Raw genomic sequence first — 17919 nt, forward strand, 5'->3', positions numbered from 1 at the left:
CAAATCTGCATCCTTTCCTTCAAGGCTCAGGGGTCCAAGATTATCTTCTGTGTCTGTGTTAATTGGTTTCCCTTTTCTTTGTTGAAGAGGGTCTGTGCAATCCTTCTGCCTAGTCCGCCATCTTGCCCCGCCTCCGAAACTCACAGTCTTAAAGTTAACAGTTTAGGAACACAAAAATTATCCAAAATTTTGAATTGTCCCCAAATCTAACTACAGAGGAAGGCCATTAGGCTTATCTTCCTGCTGTATACATGATGGTAGCACTCTAGGGAGGGAGAAAACTTGTGCTAGAAGTTTCTGCAACTTGTTGATTGGCTCCTAGAGAGTGCTTTATGGTATGTTCTGGGGAGGAAAGCATCACCATTTCTGTGGCCTTTTAATTGTGTGCAGTTCCAAGTAACATTTGTCTCCAGTGTTTCACAATTATAAATTAATAATAACAACCCATTAGAAGTTACGGGCGTTGTAAGCCCCTACTCCTTTGGGCATCTTAATAAAAATGATAATTAAAACCATAATTTACAGTAAACGGGGGCACTGCCCTAGTAAATCCACAATATGGAGAAAATTAAAAAACTCAGACCAGAAGGAAACTACCTGCATCAGGATAAGATGTGGCCTTTTTCTGCTTCAGTGGGACCTTTGTTAGTATTTGGGGAGTCTGGGTTCCTATGCCTGATGGTGGTCTTTTTCCCTGAGGAATCTGTGGGTTACTGTATTCAACCTGTCTATGAGTCTCAGTAGGTGTGCCACTTGCTCTGTCTCCCTCCACCACCCACATAGACGCTTCCTTCCCTTGTCTCCCCATCAGGGTCAATGAATCACCAGGCTCATCTATGGCATGTCTGGCAACCTTGCTAGATCTGCCGATGCTTCCTCAGAGCTAGACTTGGGTTCTGTTGATCTTTGCTTCCTAATTAGTTTTCTCATTTATCCCTTTATCTGCTCGACATTAGAGGAGCTCGTTCCCTCCTGGCTGGTCACCAGGTTTCCATGACTCCAGCCTGTCCATCCTGCTCGTGAACACAAAAGGTTCTTAAATGAAAATAATAATGGCACATTATTGGCTTGGGGTACAGGGTTTCATCTCCCATTGCACTGCCTGTGCTTCAGTCCCTCACTAGTCCTTGATCTTGTTTGGCCATACACTATGCATTTTTGCTTGTCTGGTTCCTTTCTATGTCCTTTGGTCCCAGTGTAGTTCCTGGTCCAGTGTTTCTGCTGCCACTCAATGGCATTTGGAAACAGCAAAGGAGGTGGGCAGAGGAGCTTGTGCCACCTATCCAAATGTCTACAGACCCCCGAGTTATAACTCTTCCAGGTTTCTGTCTGTGCAAAGCTGTGTGCTATTGTTAGATTTTAGAAAGTGTAACCAAAATGCATTCTTCTCATGCTTGACAGAGAAGACTTGAAATGGTTTAAATAAAATCTTGGAAATCTTGGGCAGGTCAGGGCGAAGCATCTTTTGTGACTTTGCAGTTTGGATGTGGACATTCTGACTGAGACACTTTGGTGGTAAGGCTTGAGTTGTTGGCTCCAGCAGGAACCTTCCCCAGATAATACGCATCGGAACATAAAGTACCTGCAGTGGCTGCCACATAATGGCAGCATCTTGGGAAGGGACTGTGGCCAAAAGGAGGGCCCAGCCCCCTAGCTCTAAAGGACAGCATCTCCTTGGCCCACCTGACTGTCACCAAGTGGGATTGTGGGCCCTATGTGGTCAGACTGTAAGCTTTTCAGAGAAGTGATATCTAGCTTTTGATATGCATTTCCCCAAGATTTTAATGCTGGCAACTAGTTCATAGTAGGAAAGAAGAGAGGAAGAAATAAAGGAGGTATGAAGGGGAAGGAGGCAGGAAGAAGGAAGAGATTGTGGAAAGGAGAGAGGAAAAGAAGGCAGGAAGAAGGGGAGGGAAGGAGGAGAAGAGGAAAACAAGGTGTAGGCAGACGGAGCCCATCTGTGCACTCGGTTGTCCCGCACTCACTGGGTTGTGACTTCTGTCCTCGAGTGTGGAAACTAGTGTAAGAAAAGCAGAACTGTATTGGTGGTATTTTTTTTTTTTTTTTTATATATTTTCTATTTTATGATACTTTATCTGTTTGAGTCCAAAGCTTCAAACCTAAGACAGTGAGGTATTAAACCTCCATGGCCACTTAATTTTTCTGATTGGATTGGAGGTAGCAAGTGCTAGAAACTGAAGCTGGGTATTGTTTTAAAATACCTTCCTTCATTTTCTTTATATTATTAGCTTTAAATATTCTTCGGGACACACTTGCCATCTCCATGCAGTTACGCTGGTTTAATTTAAATATTGTCATAAAGTTAATTTTTTATAAGATGAATCAGGTTATTAAATTTAGTAAACCATTGCCTTCATTATTTTGCTCCAACTTTGGCACTGTGCAGAATTGGCTTAGCACTACTGCATTTAGCTAATTAAACTGGTCATCAGCTGCGGTATTACGGGAGTGAGCGATGCTAGTCTCCTGGGCTTTCTGCAGGACTTTAGCAGTAGGTAGCATTATTAAACTTTTTTTTTTTAAACTCCACACTCTAGAGATATGACTTCCTATAAAAGTGTTATTGTACTTCCTGTTAAACCATCATCTTTTGAAATATCCATGCTTTGTTTTTGCTCCAAAGGCAATTGTAAAGGATAAGGAAGTGGAATTGTCTGTTGCAGCTTTCAAAAGTAGACTAGCAGTGCGTAATGCAGGGCTTAGATAAAGGAAGATGTAAGACCCAAAGTACAGCCTTACAGGACAGAGAGACAAATGTCTTAACCATAACTCCAGTAAGGAATTATCTCAAGGAGAGAGGGCGCAAGCTTGAGCCTGCAGCCTGTTGCTGCCCTCATACCCTGTGTGCTCTTTTTGGTGATAAAAAGTCCTTTGCCAGGGGTTGTTTTGTCAAGTGAGAAAGTATGACTTACCATGTTTGCTTGGGAAAATACAATTTGATAGGGCATGCTTTTCCCCCCCAGATAGGTAGGTAGTGTCATTCAGAACTGCAGTGAGCAGTATCTTTGGAGGACTTTACTATTTATTCATTATTAACAGGAAAGTGAGAGAGTCATCACTGGTGCTGTATGAAACAACTGGGATTGCTTTAAAATAGTTCAGAATCGTGGTCTTTGAGCAGGCTGCCAGGACTATTTGTGCCTTTGGCAGATGTTTATTCAGTCCTACTGGGTGCTAGCGGAGGACATCATGTTTGGGTAAAGTAGACGATCAGTGAAAGTGAGAACTCGCAATGAGGTACATTGACACAGCAGCCGCAGTCATGGGCTCAGATGGACGGATGATGGTGAAGATGGTCCGAGACTATTCTGTTGAGCATGAGGTCGTCACGGGCTGAAGCTGACTTGTCGCCTGCTCATGACAACAGCGATGGCTGGGGGCTTTCCCCTGGGATACGGAGATGAAAAAGGTAGAGACCCCGAGGAGATCATCGTTAACCTAATAAGGTAATTAGGTAAATAAACTGGGACCTGCCTGACCTTGCATTATATCACTCCTCTCTCCATACGTTAAAACTATGGTTGTTAAAAAATGATTAAGCATTGCATCTACCATCTTTCTCTACTTGCCTCAATCATTTTTTCATTTTGATGCCCTCTGGTGAAAATGATATGGAAAATATTTCTGATCATTGCTTCGACTTGGACATTTCAAAGGGATCCAGAGCCCCCCATTTTCTCCAAGGTGTTCTGGGTGTGTAAAATTATTAGGTGAAGTGAAGGTGTTTCAGCCACTTCGCGTTACCTCCAGATGGCTGTCAGCATTCCATTAGCCGGATGGATGTAGTGTATTGGTCAGCAAGATTTCGTCTCGTACCTGCTTCCATCCAGTGTGAGAACAGCTGGGTTACAAACCTGGTGTTGGGCTTTTCTCCCTCTTTCCCAAATGATCTAAGTGCCTTTTGCTCACTGGTAGTAAAGGGTGAAACATGGGTAAAAGGAGTCAATTTCAAATCATTGTCTTCTTGCTTTAGGGCTAGAAGATTTGGCTTCAGACGCTTTTCACTACATGCACCAAAGAGGAGGCAGACAGATTTAGATATTAGATATTTTAGGTATGAAGTCCTGTGTGAGTGATTATAGGAGGTCATCATTCCAAGTGAACATCTTGGAATACGGAACTTGGTGTGGTCTCAGAAAGTAACAGGTTGTCTCAACAATGAAGTTCAAGTGTGATCTGGAGCTGGAATTCAGGCAAATGGCATGGTGGATCTTGTAGGTGGATTTCTTTGAATTCCAGTTGATATTAAAGACATTTAGCGTGTGAGTTGGTGTTGGGAGCAGATCTAAGAGAGAATGTTAATTTTTCATTCATAATGCCTGTAGTATATTCAGAAAGTCATACAAATCAATGAAGACATAGGACTTTACACCAAGGATTTTGAAAAGAGGAGGGTAAACAATCAAACAAACAAAACCCAAACCCACTGCCGTCAAGTTGGATCCGACTCATGGTGACACCTCCTTGGGTTTCTGAGGCGGTATCACTACAGAAGTAGATTGCTCAGTCTTCCTTCTGAGGAGTGGCTGGTGGTTTTGAACCGCCAGCCTTCTGGTTAGCAGTCAAATGCCTTAGGCACTACGCCACCAGAGCTCCTAAGAGGACGGTACTGACATGTTTTTCCATCTGTTATGGTTGTGTAAGCTCTTCATATAGGTTCACCATGTACTCCTCATTTTACATGAAAAATAATTGAGTTTCAGAGGCGTTAAAGGCATCAGGTCAGTTAAGGAGTATAGTGTCAGGTCCCATAGCTTGTAAATGGTTGAAGCTGGATCAACACAAGTGTGCTGAGTTCCTGAGTTTGAATTTCCCACAGTGCTACGCTGGCTTCCCTTGAGAACTAGAGCGTATAAATAGAGCAGCCTCCACCAAGATTAGATATATGGAAGTGATGTGAATGAATGAACTTTAGTAGGCTCTTTCACCTGCTGATCTCAGGAAGATAATGATACTCTGATTTTTTTGAAAATATTAACATTATCTCGGACACATAATTTATTGTCATTTGACCTTGATTTGGCTGAATCACATTGCTGCCTTCTCTAGTAGAATTGATTCCTTTGGTGTTGCACTATTGTCTCTGTGGTCTTCCATCATAGCTTATAAAATGTGGTATTTTACAGTTTAGAGCAGTGGTTTGGTGCTCAAGCTTCAGAAGTTAGACTGTTTGTTTTTTTAACTAGTAATGTACATGAGTTCCACTCACATCCTCCCCAACTTTTGGTATGGTTGTTTTTTTGTTTCTGATTTTTTAATTTTGACTACAATCCTACTTCCTTAGTGATACTGCCTCGGAAACCCAAGGAGGGGTTGTTATGAGTCAGGTTTGACTCGACGGCACATAACAACAACAACATAACAATTGTAGTAATAGGTATGTAGTGTTTTCTCATTGTATCTTTAATTGTCATTTCCTAATGGCAAGTGAAATTGAGCTTTATAAAATAATTGAGAATTTTTCTTCATTTTCTATTATTTCAAAGAGTTTATAGAAGTTTGGTATTTTTTCTTTCTTCATTGTTTGGTAAAATTCACTGTTGAAGACATACGGGTCCAGAATTTTCTTTTTAGAACCGTAGATTGGACTTCTTTGGTTTTGAAGATAGTTTTTAAGTGTTTTTCTAGGATTTTGCCCTCTTTTACCTGTGTCTTAAATTTATTGACATTGAGCTATTCAGCATACCTTGTGAAGCCTTTCTTGTGTTTGTGGGATCTGTAGTGCTGTCCTTTTGGTCATTCCTGATATTGGTCATTGGTACTTTTTCTTTCTCTCCTCTCTCACACACACATTCTCTCTGCTTCTGCCTTTTTGTCACTCTCTGTTTCTTCTCTCCGTCTTCCTGTCAGGACACATTGACAAAAATCAAAGCCAAAGTCATAGTCAATTCCAACTCATAGTGACCCCATAGGACAGGGTAGAACTGGCATTCCCCCCCCCCCCCCAATAGGATTTCCAAGGCTGCTCTGGTGGCGTAGTGCCTAAGGCACTTGACTGTTAATCAGAAGGCTGGTAGTTCAGACCCACCAGCCGCTCCTCAGAAGGAAGGTTTGGCAGTCTATTTCTGTAGTGATACCGCCTCAGAAACCCAAGAAGGGGTTGCTATGAGTCGGGTCTGACTTGATGGCACATAACAACAACAGCAAATCATTAAAGAAGCTTCATCTTTCTCCTGCAGAGTGGTTGGTGAGTTTGAACTGACGACATTTTGGTTAGCTGCTGAATGCTTTAACCACTGTGCCACCGGAGCTCCTGAGCTCAGTAAATGCTATTTGTTTGCTCTAGTTTTCAGGTGTGTTTTCTCTCATTAGATCTTGAGCTCTGTGAGGGTAGCGACCTTGTCCCGATTCTTTGTATAGCCTTACTCTTTAGATTTAGCTCAGGGCCTGGTCATTTTTCAGTGACGGTAAGTGGCTGACTATGCTGTGAGCTCTCCTGTGGGTCAGTCTTCCTACTGAAATCACTCTGTCCCTAAAGCTGGGCTTGTCAGTCTCGGCACTGTTAACCTTTTGGGCCACATTAATCTGTGCTGTGGGGAGTATCCTGTACATTGTAGGGTGTTTAGTAGCATCCCTGGCCTTCACCCACTAGATGCCAGTAGCATCCTACTCCCAGCTGTGGCCACTGAAAATACCTCCAGACATAGCCAGTGTTGGGGGTGGGGGGGCGGCGCAGCAAAATTGCCCTTGGTAGAGAATTACTGCCCTAGGGCAATGCATGTGGCCTTTCAAGGCCATTCATTATAACTGAATGTTCTGATGTTGTGTTTGTAATGTCACCTTTTCCTTTAAAACCATAGGATTTGAAACTGCCAAGTCTTTTGCCCTCCACGGTGCACACGTGATCCTGGCTTGTAGGAACGTGACAAGGGCCAGTGAAGCAGTGTCACGCATTTTAGAAGAATGGGTAAGCACATGACTGGTTTTTTGTTTTAAATTGTCAAGTATACACACTAGGATAAACGTGGAAATTTTAGCATTCTGTGTAAAGTTTATTGCTCTTGGAATAATGTTGTTTTTTAAATTTTAAAGCCATATTCACTTTGTATACGTTTTCATTGAAAGGGTGAGGAAGTCCTTCCTTACTATCTGCATATTTCTTTATGGTTGATTGTCAATGTCAACTGCTTTTGTTACTCAGAGGCTAGAGAATGTGTACTCATTTCACCCGGGTATTAAACTAAAATATAGCTAATGCCCATAAATACAACTAGGAGATTGTTATGCTTATGGGTTTTAAGTAGCGTAGTGCCTAAGGCACTTGACTGTTAACGCAAGGCTGGCAGTTCAAACCCACCAGCCACTCCTGGGAAGGAATGTTGGGCAGTCCACTGCCATAGTGATACTGTCTGGGAAACCCAAGGAGGGGTTGCTATGAGTCAGGTCTGACTTGAGGGCACATAACAACAACAATAAGATGAATTTTAGGACTAGAAAGGAGTAGGCTTTAACCCTCTATCTGTTTTACACTTACTGCTTTTCGTTCTGTGTAGATTAACGTGTGAATTTACTCAACAAACATTCATTGAGGGTTTACCCGGTGCACTGGAGACTAAGGATATACCCACTGCCACTGCCACTGAGTTGGTTCCGCCTAATAGCAACCCTCTAGCACAGGGTGGAAATCCATAGGGTTTCCAAGGCTGTAAACCTTTACAGAAGGAGACTGCCTCATCTTTCTCTTGTAGAGTGGCTGGTGGGTTCAAACCACTGATCTTTTGGTTAGCAGCCAAGTGCTTTTAACCAGTGCACCACTAGAGCTCCTTAGAAATAAGGATATAGCATCATACAAAACAAGATCCTTGTTTTTGTGGAATTTACCTTCTAGGTATAAAAGGCAGACCATAAAGGCATGATCCAGTGAAGATTTCATAAGATATCAGGCTATGATGAGTTTATTGGAGGAAAATAAAGCATAGTGAGGGATGAGGAGTGACGTGGGCTTGTTAGCTGAGACCTCTCCAAAGCTGTGACATTTTGTCTCTGAGTCTTGAATGAAACAGTAAGCCATGCACACGTCAGGGGATATGGCATTCGAAGCGGTGGGAACAGCTTGTGCAAAGGCACAGAGGTAGGAACATGCTTTGATGATTCAGGGATGAGCAGGGGAGCTAGTGTGGCTACAGCTGACTGAGAGGGGAAGAGGTGAGAGAGGGATGTCATGCAAAGCCTCGGAGACAGTGGTGTGAGCCAGAGGGTGACACCAGTTTTGATGTTTTCATGTGATCACTGAGTTTTAGCATGAAGGAGAGTGTGCATCATTCATTCCATTCGTTCCATTTGCACCACGGATGGCTGCTGGGAGCCTACTGCTTAGGGAAAATAGATGTGCCCCTGTCCTTGTAGAACTTGTAGCCAAGAACCAAAGAACATCAGCATCCATGTAGACTTGAAACAATGGTAAGTGCCACTCCGGGGAAGTATGTCGTGCCATGAAATGAATAATGCTAGGGAGGGGAACGCAGGTCAAGAGAGGAGTCCCCGTGGAAGGGGTCATTGGGCCGAGAACCAGGAAAGACAAGGGGAGGGTGGGAGAAGGGTCAAACCCGGCAGAGAGAGGGTCCCACGTAGTGGTCCTGGAAGGAGGAGGAGGGGAGTCAGACCGGTGTGTCTCAGAACAGAGGGTGGAGGGGCTGGGTAACCTTTGTCTGGGCTGTCTTCATTTTCTGCCACTGTCGAAAGATTTCTTGCCTTCGGAAGAAACCATGGCTTGTTTATGACCGTTTCTCCTGTTCTGAACTGAAAAGTAACAGCAGTGAAGAAATAAGATTGGTTTCTATGTTTTCTGTATGTTTCAGAGGAATCCTTGTTTGAGCTCACCAAATCCTTTGATTTGTGTTAAATAATAATAAGAAAAAAAAAAAAGAAAGGGCCAATTTTTTTCTATCTTAAAATTTGTTACTCTGCTGAAAAACAATAACCTAATAACCCTGTTTAGGTAGCACAGTGGTGATCTCTAGAGGTCTATAAAGAGGAGAGCAAATAGTAATATATGCATGTGATTTGAATTTGCATAGAGAGTGGGAAAGGACAAAGTAAAAAGTGAGCATCCCTCCTGATCCTTCTCTTGGAAGGTAAATAGTTGTTGTGTGTTCTTCCAGAAGAAGGTTATATACACAAGTTTGTGTGTGCGTGCACGTACATGTACTCACACTGTCCTTTGATGTTTTTCACTTAGTACTGTATCTAGAAGATCTCCTTTTTATCAGTACAGAGAGATTGACCTCATTGTCTTTAACTTTGGTATAATGTTCCACCATGGCTTATACTGTAGTTTCTTGAACCAGCCTCCCTTCTGGTGGACCTTTTAGTAGTTTGCATTGCTTTGCTCTTCCAAACAGTGCTTTCTTTCTTTTCTTTTCTTTTTTTTTTTAAATTGTGATTTGGGTGAAGATTTACAGAGCAAATTCACTTTACATACAGCAGTTCACGTATACTTTGTCTCATGACATTGACCACAGTTTACCACAATGCAACAGCTCCCCTCCCACTTTCTCCCCATAGTTACCTCTTTCCGGTGTTCATCCCTCCATGCACTCCTGCCTCCTGAGCTGTCTCCCTGTGCATAAGCAGCCCTTCTTTCTCTCATGATTGTTCTCTCCAAGGAGTGTATCTACTTGGGGTAAATGTTCAACTCATATGCCTGTCTTTTGCCAAACAGTGCTTTCTTAAAGTTCCATCTCTCTTGCATTTTCAGCTATAATTGAGTCTAAACTGTGCTGCAGTGAGTATCCTTGATGTATATATTTGGGAGTACATTCATAGGGCAAAATCTTAGCAGGGGATTCGCTGATTCAAAGGGCATGTGCATTTAAAATGTGTGTAGCGGTTCCCTAGTTGTCGCCAAATAGTAGTGTACCAATTTCCACTTCCACTAACAATGTGCCTGATGTCTGTCGGGGGATATTGTAAAGCTTGTAAAATTTTGCCCATGTGATGTTCTGTTTTAAAGTAGAAAAATAAGATTCTAGCATCCCTAGTGATTCTATAATAACCTATTGTGCAGTGAAAGTAATGTTTGAGCCAGTCCTGGAAGATAATACTAACACACAATTGTTTATGTGTTTTTAAAATTATCCTGTTCTTTTCTTATAACCCAGTGGATCTGAGAACAGATTGCTCTGTATCTCTGCTGTTCTGACTGCAGGCAGAGATTTCTGAGTCTGCCCTGATTAACTCTGAGGCCTGGGGAAGGTCTTTGACTCTACCGGAGCCGCCGTGCCCTCATCTCTAAACAAGAGGGTGGAAGGGGTGATCTCAAGGCCCATGGTTCAGCCTTCCTTTCTTGCATTTGAAGCCATAGTTGTGTCCCTGCAAGTCAGTTTTCAGATGACAGAGCTTATCGTCGCGTAACTTTATCTGAGTAGAAATTTGAGGTAAGCCAGCCGACAGTGATCCCAGAGAAGGCATGATCCCCAGATACTCACTGTTGGGAACAGGGAAAAGGAAATGGGAACAAAAGCAAAACTCAGCTCACATGATGTTGCAAACGTTTCCATCTGATTTCGTAGGTCGTAGGCTGTAGAACTCAGCCCCTTCATCATCTCTCACGTTCGCTTGTTCTGATGAATCCCAGTCTACCGTGTCTGTCATGGCCCCTAGATTATGATTATAGAAGCTCACATTTAGCACCAAAGCCTCTCAGTGAGATAATGCCATTGTCATTGCATATCGTTGCCCTGTGCTAGAGCCCAGAAAGTGTGTGAGGTCCCAGGCCCTGCCTTGGTGACATTATGCTGAGCCTGTGCTCTCAGCTCCCCACTCTCAGAATTTCCTGCTCTGGTTTCCTTCAGGCCCTTCCACAGCTCACATCTCTGTGTGCAGATTTTATCTGGTATATCATTGCATACCACCTTCTTGTGTTTCTCAAGGTCATTTTGATCAACTCCAGTTTTTCAAGCTGCTAGCCAGCTTGAGGCTGCTCCTACTTTAACTGGGATGCATCCTGTCAGTGTCGGAGCTGGGATGGTACTGCAACATATTGGCACCTCATGGGGGATTCTCACAATAACCCAAAGTTTTTTGTGGCAGCCGAGGTGCCCTCGGGGGCCATTGCGCTCTGTGTCGGCTCGCACGTGCCCAGGCTCTGTGGCATTGGCTCTCGTACTGGAGATAGAGCTCATTCCTCCCCAACAACTCGCTCCTTCCCTGCCTGGCCTGGCTCTCCCTGCCTTCACCTCACAGCTCACGGTTGGCATGTTCCAGAACGTTCTGCCCCGGAGCCAGTGGAATGTTGTTCTCACACCTGCAGCGGGCCCTCAGCTAGTGGTTACTGTGTGTGGTACTGTGTGTTGATTCTGTCTTATATGCTCTGCCCTGGAGAAGCTGACCCAGAGGCCTGATGTTCAGTGTCTTGCAGTAGAGGCAGTGGAGGCTCAGAGGCTGAAGCGACCCAGAGCCACACAACTGCCGAGAACAGACCCAGTTCGGAGCTTCTAAACCCAGTCCACTCTACTCATTCAGCATCTTCCATGTTGGTTGTCTTTTAGGTGTGCTTTCAAAATTGCTAGGTACTGTTTGAGTGGCAAATTTCAGGATTTGTTATATTTCTCTGAGGAAGCAACTTTGATCTACTCTCTGGTCCCAACAAGATATCCATTGTAGAACTCTCAAACCACTTTTGGAGAAATCTGGCTATTTAATAACTTAAATGAAAAATGCATTCCATACAGAAGTATATTAAGAACTTATATGCAATTACTGCTACTACTAATAATTCCATGGGAAAATGGCCTCCTGCTGAGATGTTTTAAATGCATCAAAGTTAGAAATAAGAGTAGAAATAAAAACAGAACAGGGAAACGTGGACAGGGCAGAAGTAAACCATCCTCTTAAAAGGCCAGTGCATTTAGCATAATTAAAAAAGAAGAAAGCAGGGAAGCCTATCAGCCTCCAATCGTATTTGAATAATGCATTTCTGGAAGAAGGATGTCTGTGCTGTTAGTAGTCCACAGGATGTATAGACATGGTCTGCCTCATTCACACACTAACTGCTGTCTGTACCTCTAACAGTGGTATCTGGTTTGTCTTGGATTTTCCAAGGAGCCCGTATAGCTGGAGTGGGATTTTGTTGCTCTGTTTATGGAGCACTGGCAAATCCCATTCCTCACCCTGAGATGTTGTTGTTACGTGCTGTTAAGGCGGACCCGACTCATAGCGACCCCTCCTTGGGTTTCCGAGGCGGTATCTCTATGGAAGTAGATTGCCCAACCTTGCTGCCGAGGAGTGGCTGGTGGGTTTGAACTGCCAGCCTTCTGGTTAGCAGTCAAGTGCCTTAGGCACTATGCCACCAGAGCTCCTGAGATAGGTGGACCTCAAAGTGGCATTGCATGAAAAGCACAAACACTGACTAAGTATCAAAATACACCTTATAAATGGCCACACCAGGACTTCAGCGCCCCCATGGATCTTAAAAGGCCTCTCTGGGTCTCCCAGTACCTCTTTCCTTTCACCTCACTCTACTATATTTTCTACGTTTATAGATCCCTAAAACATGACATCAGAAACTTTTGGGCCCTGTGGAGGAAGGAAGCCATGTGGAGATGGGGCAGATGGGCCTGCGGTCACCTGCTTACCAACCAGCTGTGCACAGGAGGAAAAGGAGAACTGTGGCTGGAGAGAGAGATGATGTTATGAGTGGTCAGCTGCCACGGGTGTCAAGCGCTGCCTGGTCTGCTTGTTGCGAGTGACACAGGAAGTGCAAGAGCACCTACCTGTGTGGCTGCCCACTGTAGCATGTGGGGCAGTGGATGTTGTGGAACTGGGCACTGCTGATGAGTCAGAATGCCAAGGAAGAGGCACTGGTGGCCCTCCCTCGGAGTGACTGTGTGACTCATCCCTGAGTCCCTAGAATGTGTCTTGGGTCCCTTCCAGTAGAAGAGAGGAGTGACCAAACACGTGTAGTTTGATGAAGGGGCCTAGTCTCCCAAAGGCTTTGGACCCAAGCTCTCCTAAGTTGTCTCTTGACTTGGACGTCAAGTCTTTCCTAGACGTTGTTTAGGTTGACATCTCATTGCCTCCAACTCAGCTGCTCTTTATTTTTGTGGGTATTTAACCAAGAATCCCATGCCGTCTCATGGGGTGGCATCCTTTTTTGTGAATTGTCTTTAGTCTTGTCAGTGCCCTAGAACTGGTCAAACATTGAGCTCACTTAAGGGCTAAAGTGTATAAATTAGAATGTTAGATTACAAACTGATCTTTACCTACCAGGTCAGCTGTGGTTGCATTGGCCTGATCCTTCCTTACTGGAAAACAACAGGGGAGCCAAATCAAAGGGGCTGGAGCCATAACAAATGAAGCTGGCCTTGTGCTGTCTGGATGTTTTGTTCTCTGTTACAGGGATTGGCTGATTCCACAGCCAGTCAGAGTACCCCTTCTCCTGGACCATTCTCAGGAGGCCACCACTTCTCCTTTTCCAAGCTTTTGTGAACTACTGTCCCCATCCTGACCCCAGAGTATATTTTGTGTACACATAGTAGGCACTCAGCACATTTTGGAATAAGCAAATGTAGTGAAATATGTTAATGCTGCAGGTGGGTTATAAAGGCAGTACTTAATCTGAAGACATCCTGGTTCTCCAGACTGGTTTCTCACATCTTAGCTTTCACCCAGCAGAAGACTTGATAGTTGGAGTCTCTGGTGTTCACGTCTGTAAAGCACCTCACAGAAACATCTCCCAGTCAGAGGGTCCCGGTGGCTTAGTGCCAGGCAAACCTGCTCCTCTGTGCCCAGTCTGTCATCTGGTGAAAGGAGTTAAGAACTCTTTGTATTAACTGGCAAACATTAGGAAACATTTAGCCCTGTTAAACAAGGTAAAAGTAGTGATCATTTGCTTTAAAACAAGTAAAATAGTGATTAATTGCTTCAAAACAGGGTTCTCATCCTGAGTATTACTGACATTTTGGGTCAGATAATTATTGTGGGCATCTCCCGTGCAGATCAGCATCCCTAGCCTCTATACACAACCCTCCTTCCACTGTGACAATCTAAAATGTCTTCAGACATTGATGTTCCTTCTCTGGAGGACAAAATCAACCCCAGTTTGAGAAGCACTGCTCCAAAATAGGTTCTTAACTCTCTGAGCCCCTCGGTTTCTTCATCTGTAAAATGTAAACAATAATGTCTGTGTCAAAGGTGGTTGTGATTAGTAAGTATTAACTGTATGTGTGCTAAGTATTTAACACATGGCTGGGGGCAGATTAAGTACTCAATAAAATCTCACTGCTGCTATTAACAATGTTATCATTATATTATTATTATTAATAATTTCCTGTTTATATATGAAGGTGCAAAGTGATGCTTACTTTTCTTAATTTCTCCAAGTAGCTGAAAGAGTTGCTGTCGGGAAGTTATTTGTTAGCGTGATTCCAGTGGAGGTGCAATGAATTATTTTCTTGTCTTCGTATGTCTGGACTCCTGCACTTTAATAGATGTGTATTTAGTTTGTTGATTAGTATTTTCCAGTGTCGCTCATATTAGCACTCAACTGTCATTTCAAAAGCCATCTTAATTATTTATGTGATTGCTTTTTCTTTTGTATTTACAAAGAAATACACTTTGCATATATTTAGGGAAGATGATTAAGGGATTAGTCATCAGGAACCTCGAGGAATGGTTTATATCAAAATGGTTATTGAGAAAGCAAGGAGATGAGGGGGAAAAAAGAGCGGATTTATTAGTCAGAGGTAATGGAATATGTGTATTTTAGGGAGAGGGTGCATGCTTAGCTGATTGTGCACACAGCCTGATGCTGGGGCGAATGAAGTGTTGTCATTATTTCAGTTTTTGGAGGAGTGGATCCTGGGTCTGCTCATCTAGTTGGAGGGAAGGCATGTGGGAAGCACTGACAGTGTTAATGCATTGCGTTCTCATTGATAAGCATCAGAAATAATAACTTTGGCATTATTTACAGATACCAAGCACTAGGTATCAATCAGCATATTGGCATGTGGGGGTGAGGCTTTGCTGTGTGTTTAGTAGCTTCTGACACACTTGTGTTTTCATGCTGCTGCTGCTGATATTAAGGAGTGAGGAACTAGAGAGCTGAGGAATAACTTGCTTCTTGTTTTAAGGACTTCTGCAGAAATCCAGCTAGTTTTAGGCTCTCTCCAAGCCACTCAGCGACTTTATGAGGTGGGAGAGCTTTGCTATTTGTTGAAATTCCCCCCAACCTCTTTGATAATGAAAGCTGAAATCCTCATAATATGCCTTTACAGGTCAGAGGACCCTAGGCGTGAGGCTGTCGTATGTGCCCCTATGTGTGTGTGTTTTTATCTGGGGGTCGGGGAGCTAAGTGTGCAGCATGCAAGTGGGTAATCTCTAAGCCTTATGCTTGTCTAAGCAGGTGACTCCATTTAGCCAAGACGGCTCTTACTCAGCATGTCACAGCAGGTTGTAGGGCTCATCCCCATTATTTTCAATGGTCTTTAGCCAAACAAAATTATAAAAACTTTTATTATTATTAAGAGTTACAGATTATTGAGAAAAGCTTACCTTAACTCAACCACTAGATTTGTTCCTCATTTCTTTGCTTTAAAGATTATTTTTATGTTCAGTATTGAATTTTCAGTAAATAAAGTATGATACAAACAAGTCTGCGAACCAGCAAGGACTATATAAACCACTTGCTGAAATCAATAAGCACCAAATAAAAAAGGTAAAGACGAAGTTGTAGTGTTCTTCCCGGGGACACTTTTGTTTACACATTGTCATCTTACTGTCATCTGCACGAGGGAGTGGATATTTATGTAGTCTGGCGTTGCTTCCCACCCACAGTACCTTCTGTGGAATAGGAAACTGTGCGGTTTGGGCATTGTGTGGGCTTTGTAATATACAGGCATACCTCATTTTATTGCACTTTGCAGCTACTGCATTTTTCATGAGTTGAAAGTTTGTGACAATCCTGCATCAAGCAAGTCTATCAACACCGTTCCAACAGCACATGCTCGCTTCATGTCTCTGTGTCACATTTTGGTAATTCTCACAATATTTCAAACATTTTCCATAATGCTGACACTTAATAGACTACATTATAGTGAAACATGACTTTTATATGCACTGAGCAAACAAGAAATTCGTGTGACTCGCTTTATTGAGAGATTTGCTCTATTGCAGTGGTCTGGAACTGAACCTGCAGTATCTCTGAGGTCTGTTTGTATATAGGCAGTCCCTGGATTACTGCCTTTAAGTTGAATATGTACATAAGTCACATAAGTCAGAACAGTTAGATAGAGTTTGTATGTAACAATCAGTTATGCAGATGTTTGTCTTAGTATATAGTGTATAGGGTACCTTCTTATGCATAAAAAAATGTTAAAGGAACATTTCCAGATGCACCAAAACATCTTTAACATAATAATACAGTAACAATAGTAATATTTTGATGCATGTTGCAAAGTAGCGCAGGTTTGTTATTATGAGCCATTGTATGCTCCTTAAATTTTTACCGTACTCGGCTCTGTGGGGGTTGGGACCACCAGCCTGTATGTGGTTGAACATTCCCCAATGAGCATGGCTGTATTTCTTTGTATGAGGTACTATTCTTAGGCATCTCACAATGAAATATTTGTTAAGTGTTAAACATTTTGCTGATGAAGCATTAGAGCCTAGAGGAGGGGAAAGGCTTGCCCAGGTTTACACAGGTGGAAACTAAGGGGTAGATGCAGGATTTGAAGTCATAATTGCCTGACCCCAAAGCCGCCTTCTTACCTTATCAAGAATTCCTGGCGTTGGTGGTGCAAGTGGTTAGCAGACTCCCTGCTGACTAGAAGCGGTGGTTCAAGTCCACCTCGAGGCCCCTCGAGAGAGCAGCTGGGTGATCCACTTCTGAAAAACCAGCCGCTGAAGGCGCTATGGCTCTTGGTTCTGCTGTGACACGTGGGGTCACCGTAAGTCAGAGTCAGCAACGAGTCTGGTAATTTTGTTTGTTTTATTGTGCCAGAAAATAGACCTGTCTCTTTCAAGGACTTAGGCAAATACCATATTCACAGAGATGTTTGTCGTGTGTATGGATGTTTTTTCTGTTCATGACGTGAGATAGCTGTGGTTCCTAGTTGGCCTTTTGTAGCCTGCTGGAGTTGATGACCTCCATGAAGGACTCATTTTCTTTCCCTTTCCTTCTCGGACTTGCGTTTCAAGTGGTGTGCAGTGTATTTACTGTTCTACTTAGGTTGCTTCTTTGACCTTTCTTGTCACAGGCCCAGGAAAGATTCTTTATCAGACAATAAATTATTCATCCTCCTCATAGTCATAATCGGTTGCTAAAATATTCTGAGTTTCCTCTGTCTCTGGAATTCCTAAAACTTGTGCTTGATACTTACCCTCTAAGCTTTCCATTTCATTTCTCGTTCCGAAAATTTTGCATTGACTCAGTCTTGAATGTGAGATTCACTGTTCTTTGATCAGCAGCTCGGTGTCTTTTCTTCTGGCCACCACTCGCAGTCTTGAACTGAATCTTTCAAATTGTATGTCTGTTGTAACCTTTGTATAACGAGGACTGTGATTAACCGCAGAGTTTTAAAGAGTGAAAGTCAAGGATAGGTAGCTAGCTTCAAACCTTCACTCCTAATCATGTGAAACCCAGAGCAGATGCATCCTTTCATTAGTATGGGTTCCCTGGAGTCCCTATTAAGCAATTTTGACATGGTTTGAGGAGACGGATTTCATCTTCTGATGGTGTTCAGCCACTGGGTGGAAGGCCCGCTTCTGGCCATGAGACATTTCATCTCCATTATTTAAGAGGGAAAAAATGTGGCTGACAATGTTTCTCATGTGTATTATGGGAAATTTACAGAGAGTCTCAAACATAGCAGGTGCTAAACAGGGAGGAGAAGCAGTCCTTATGCCAATAAAAGCACCTGCACAAGGATAAACAGAAGGAAAGCTGTGGGCGAGGCGGTC

At 43.1% G+C, this 17919-nt stretch overlaps 1 protein-coding gene across 1 annotated transcript in view; it reads left to right on the forward strand.

The window, feature by feature from the left end:
* Positions 1-17919, forward strand: part of WWOX (WW domain containing oxidoreductase) — a 1154388-nt gene that overhangs the window by 61377 nt on the left and 1075092 nt on the right. Inside the window, exon 5 of the mRNA XM_007939111.2 lies at positions 6822-6928. Coding sequence (XP_007937302.2) covers positions 6822-6928 — 107 coding nt within the window. The remainder of the gene's footprint in view (positions 1-6821; positions 6929-17919) is intronic.

The sequence above is a fragment of the Orycteropus afer genome, unplaced genomic scaffold (genome assembly GCF_000298275.1).
Source record: "Orycteropus afer afer isolate SDZICR_OR568_19922 unplaced genomic scaffold, OryAfe1.0 scaffold00057, whole genome shotgun sequence".
NCBI lineage: Eukaryota > Metazoa > Chordata > Mammalia > Tubulidentata > Orycteropodidae > Orycteropus > Orycteropus afer.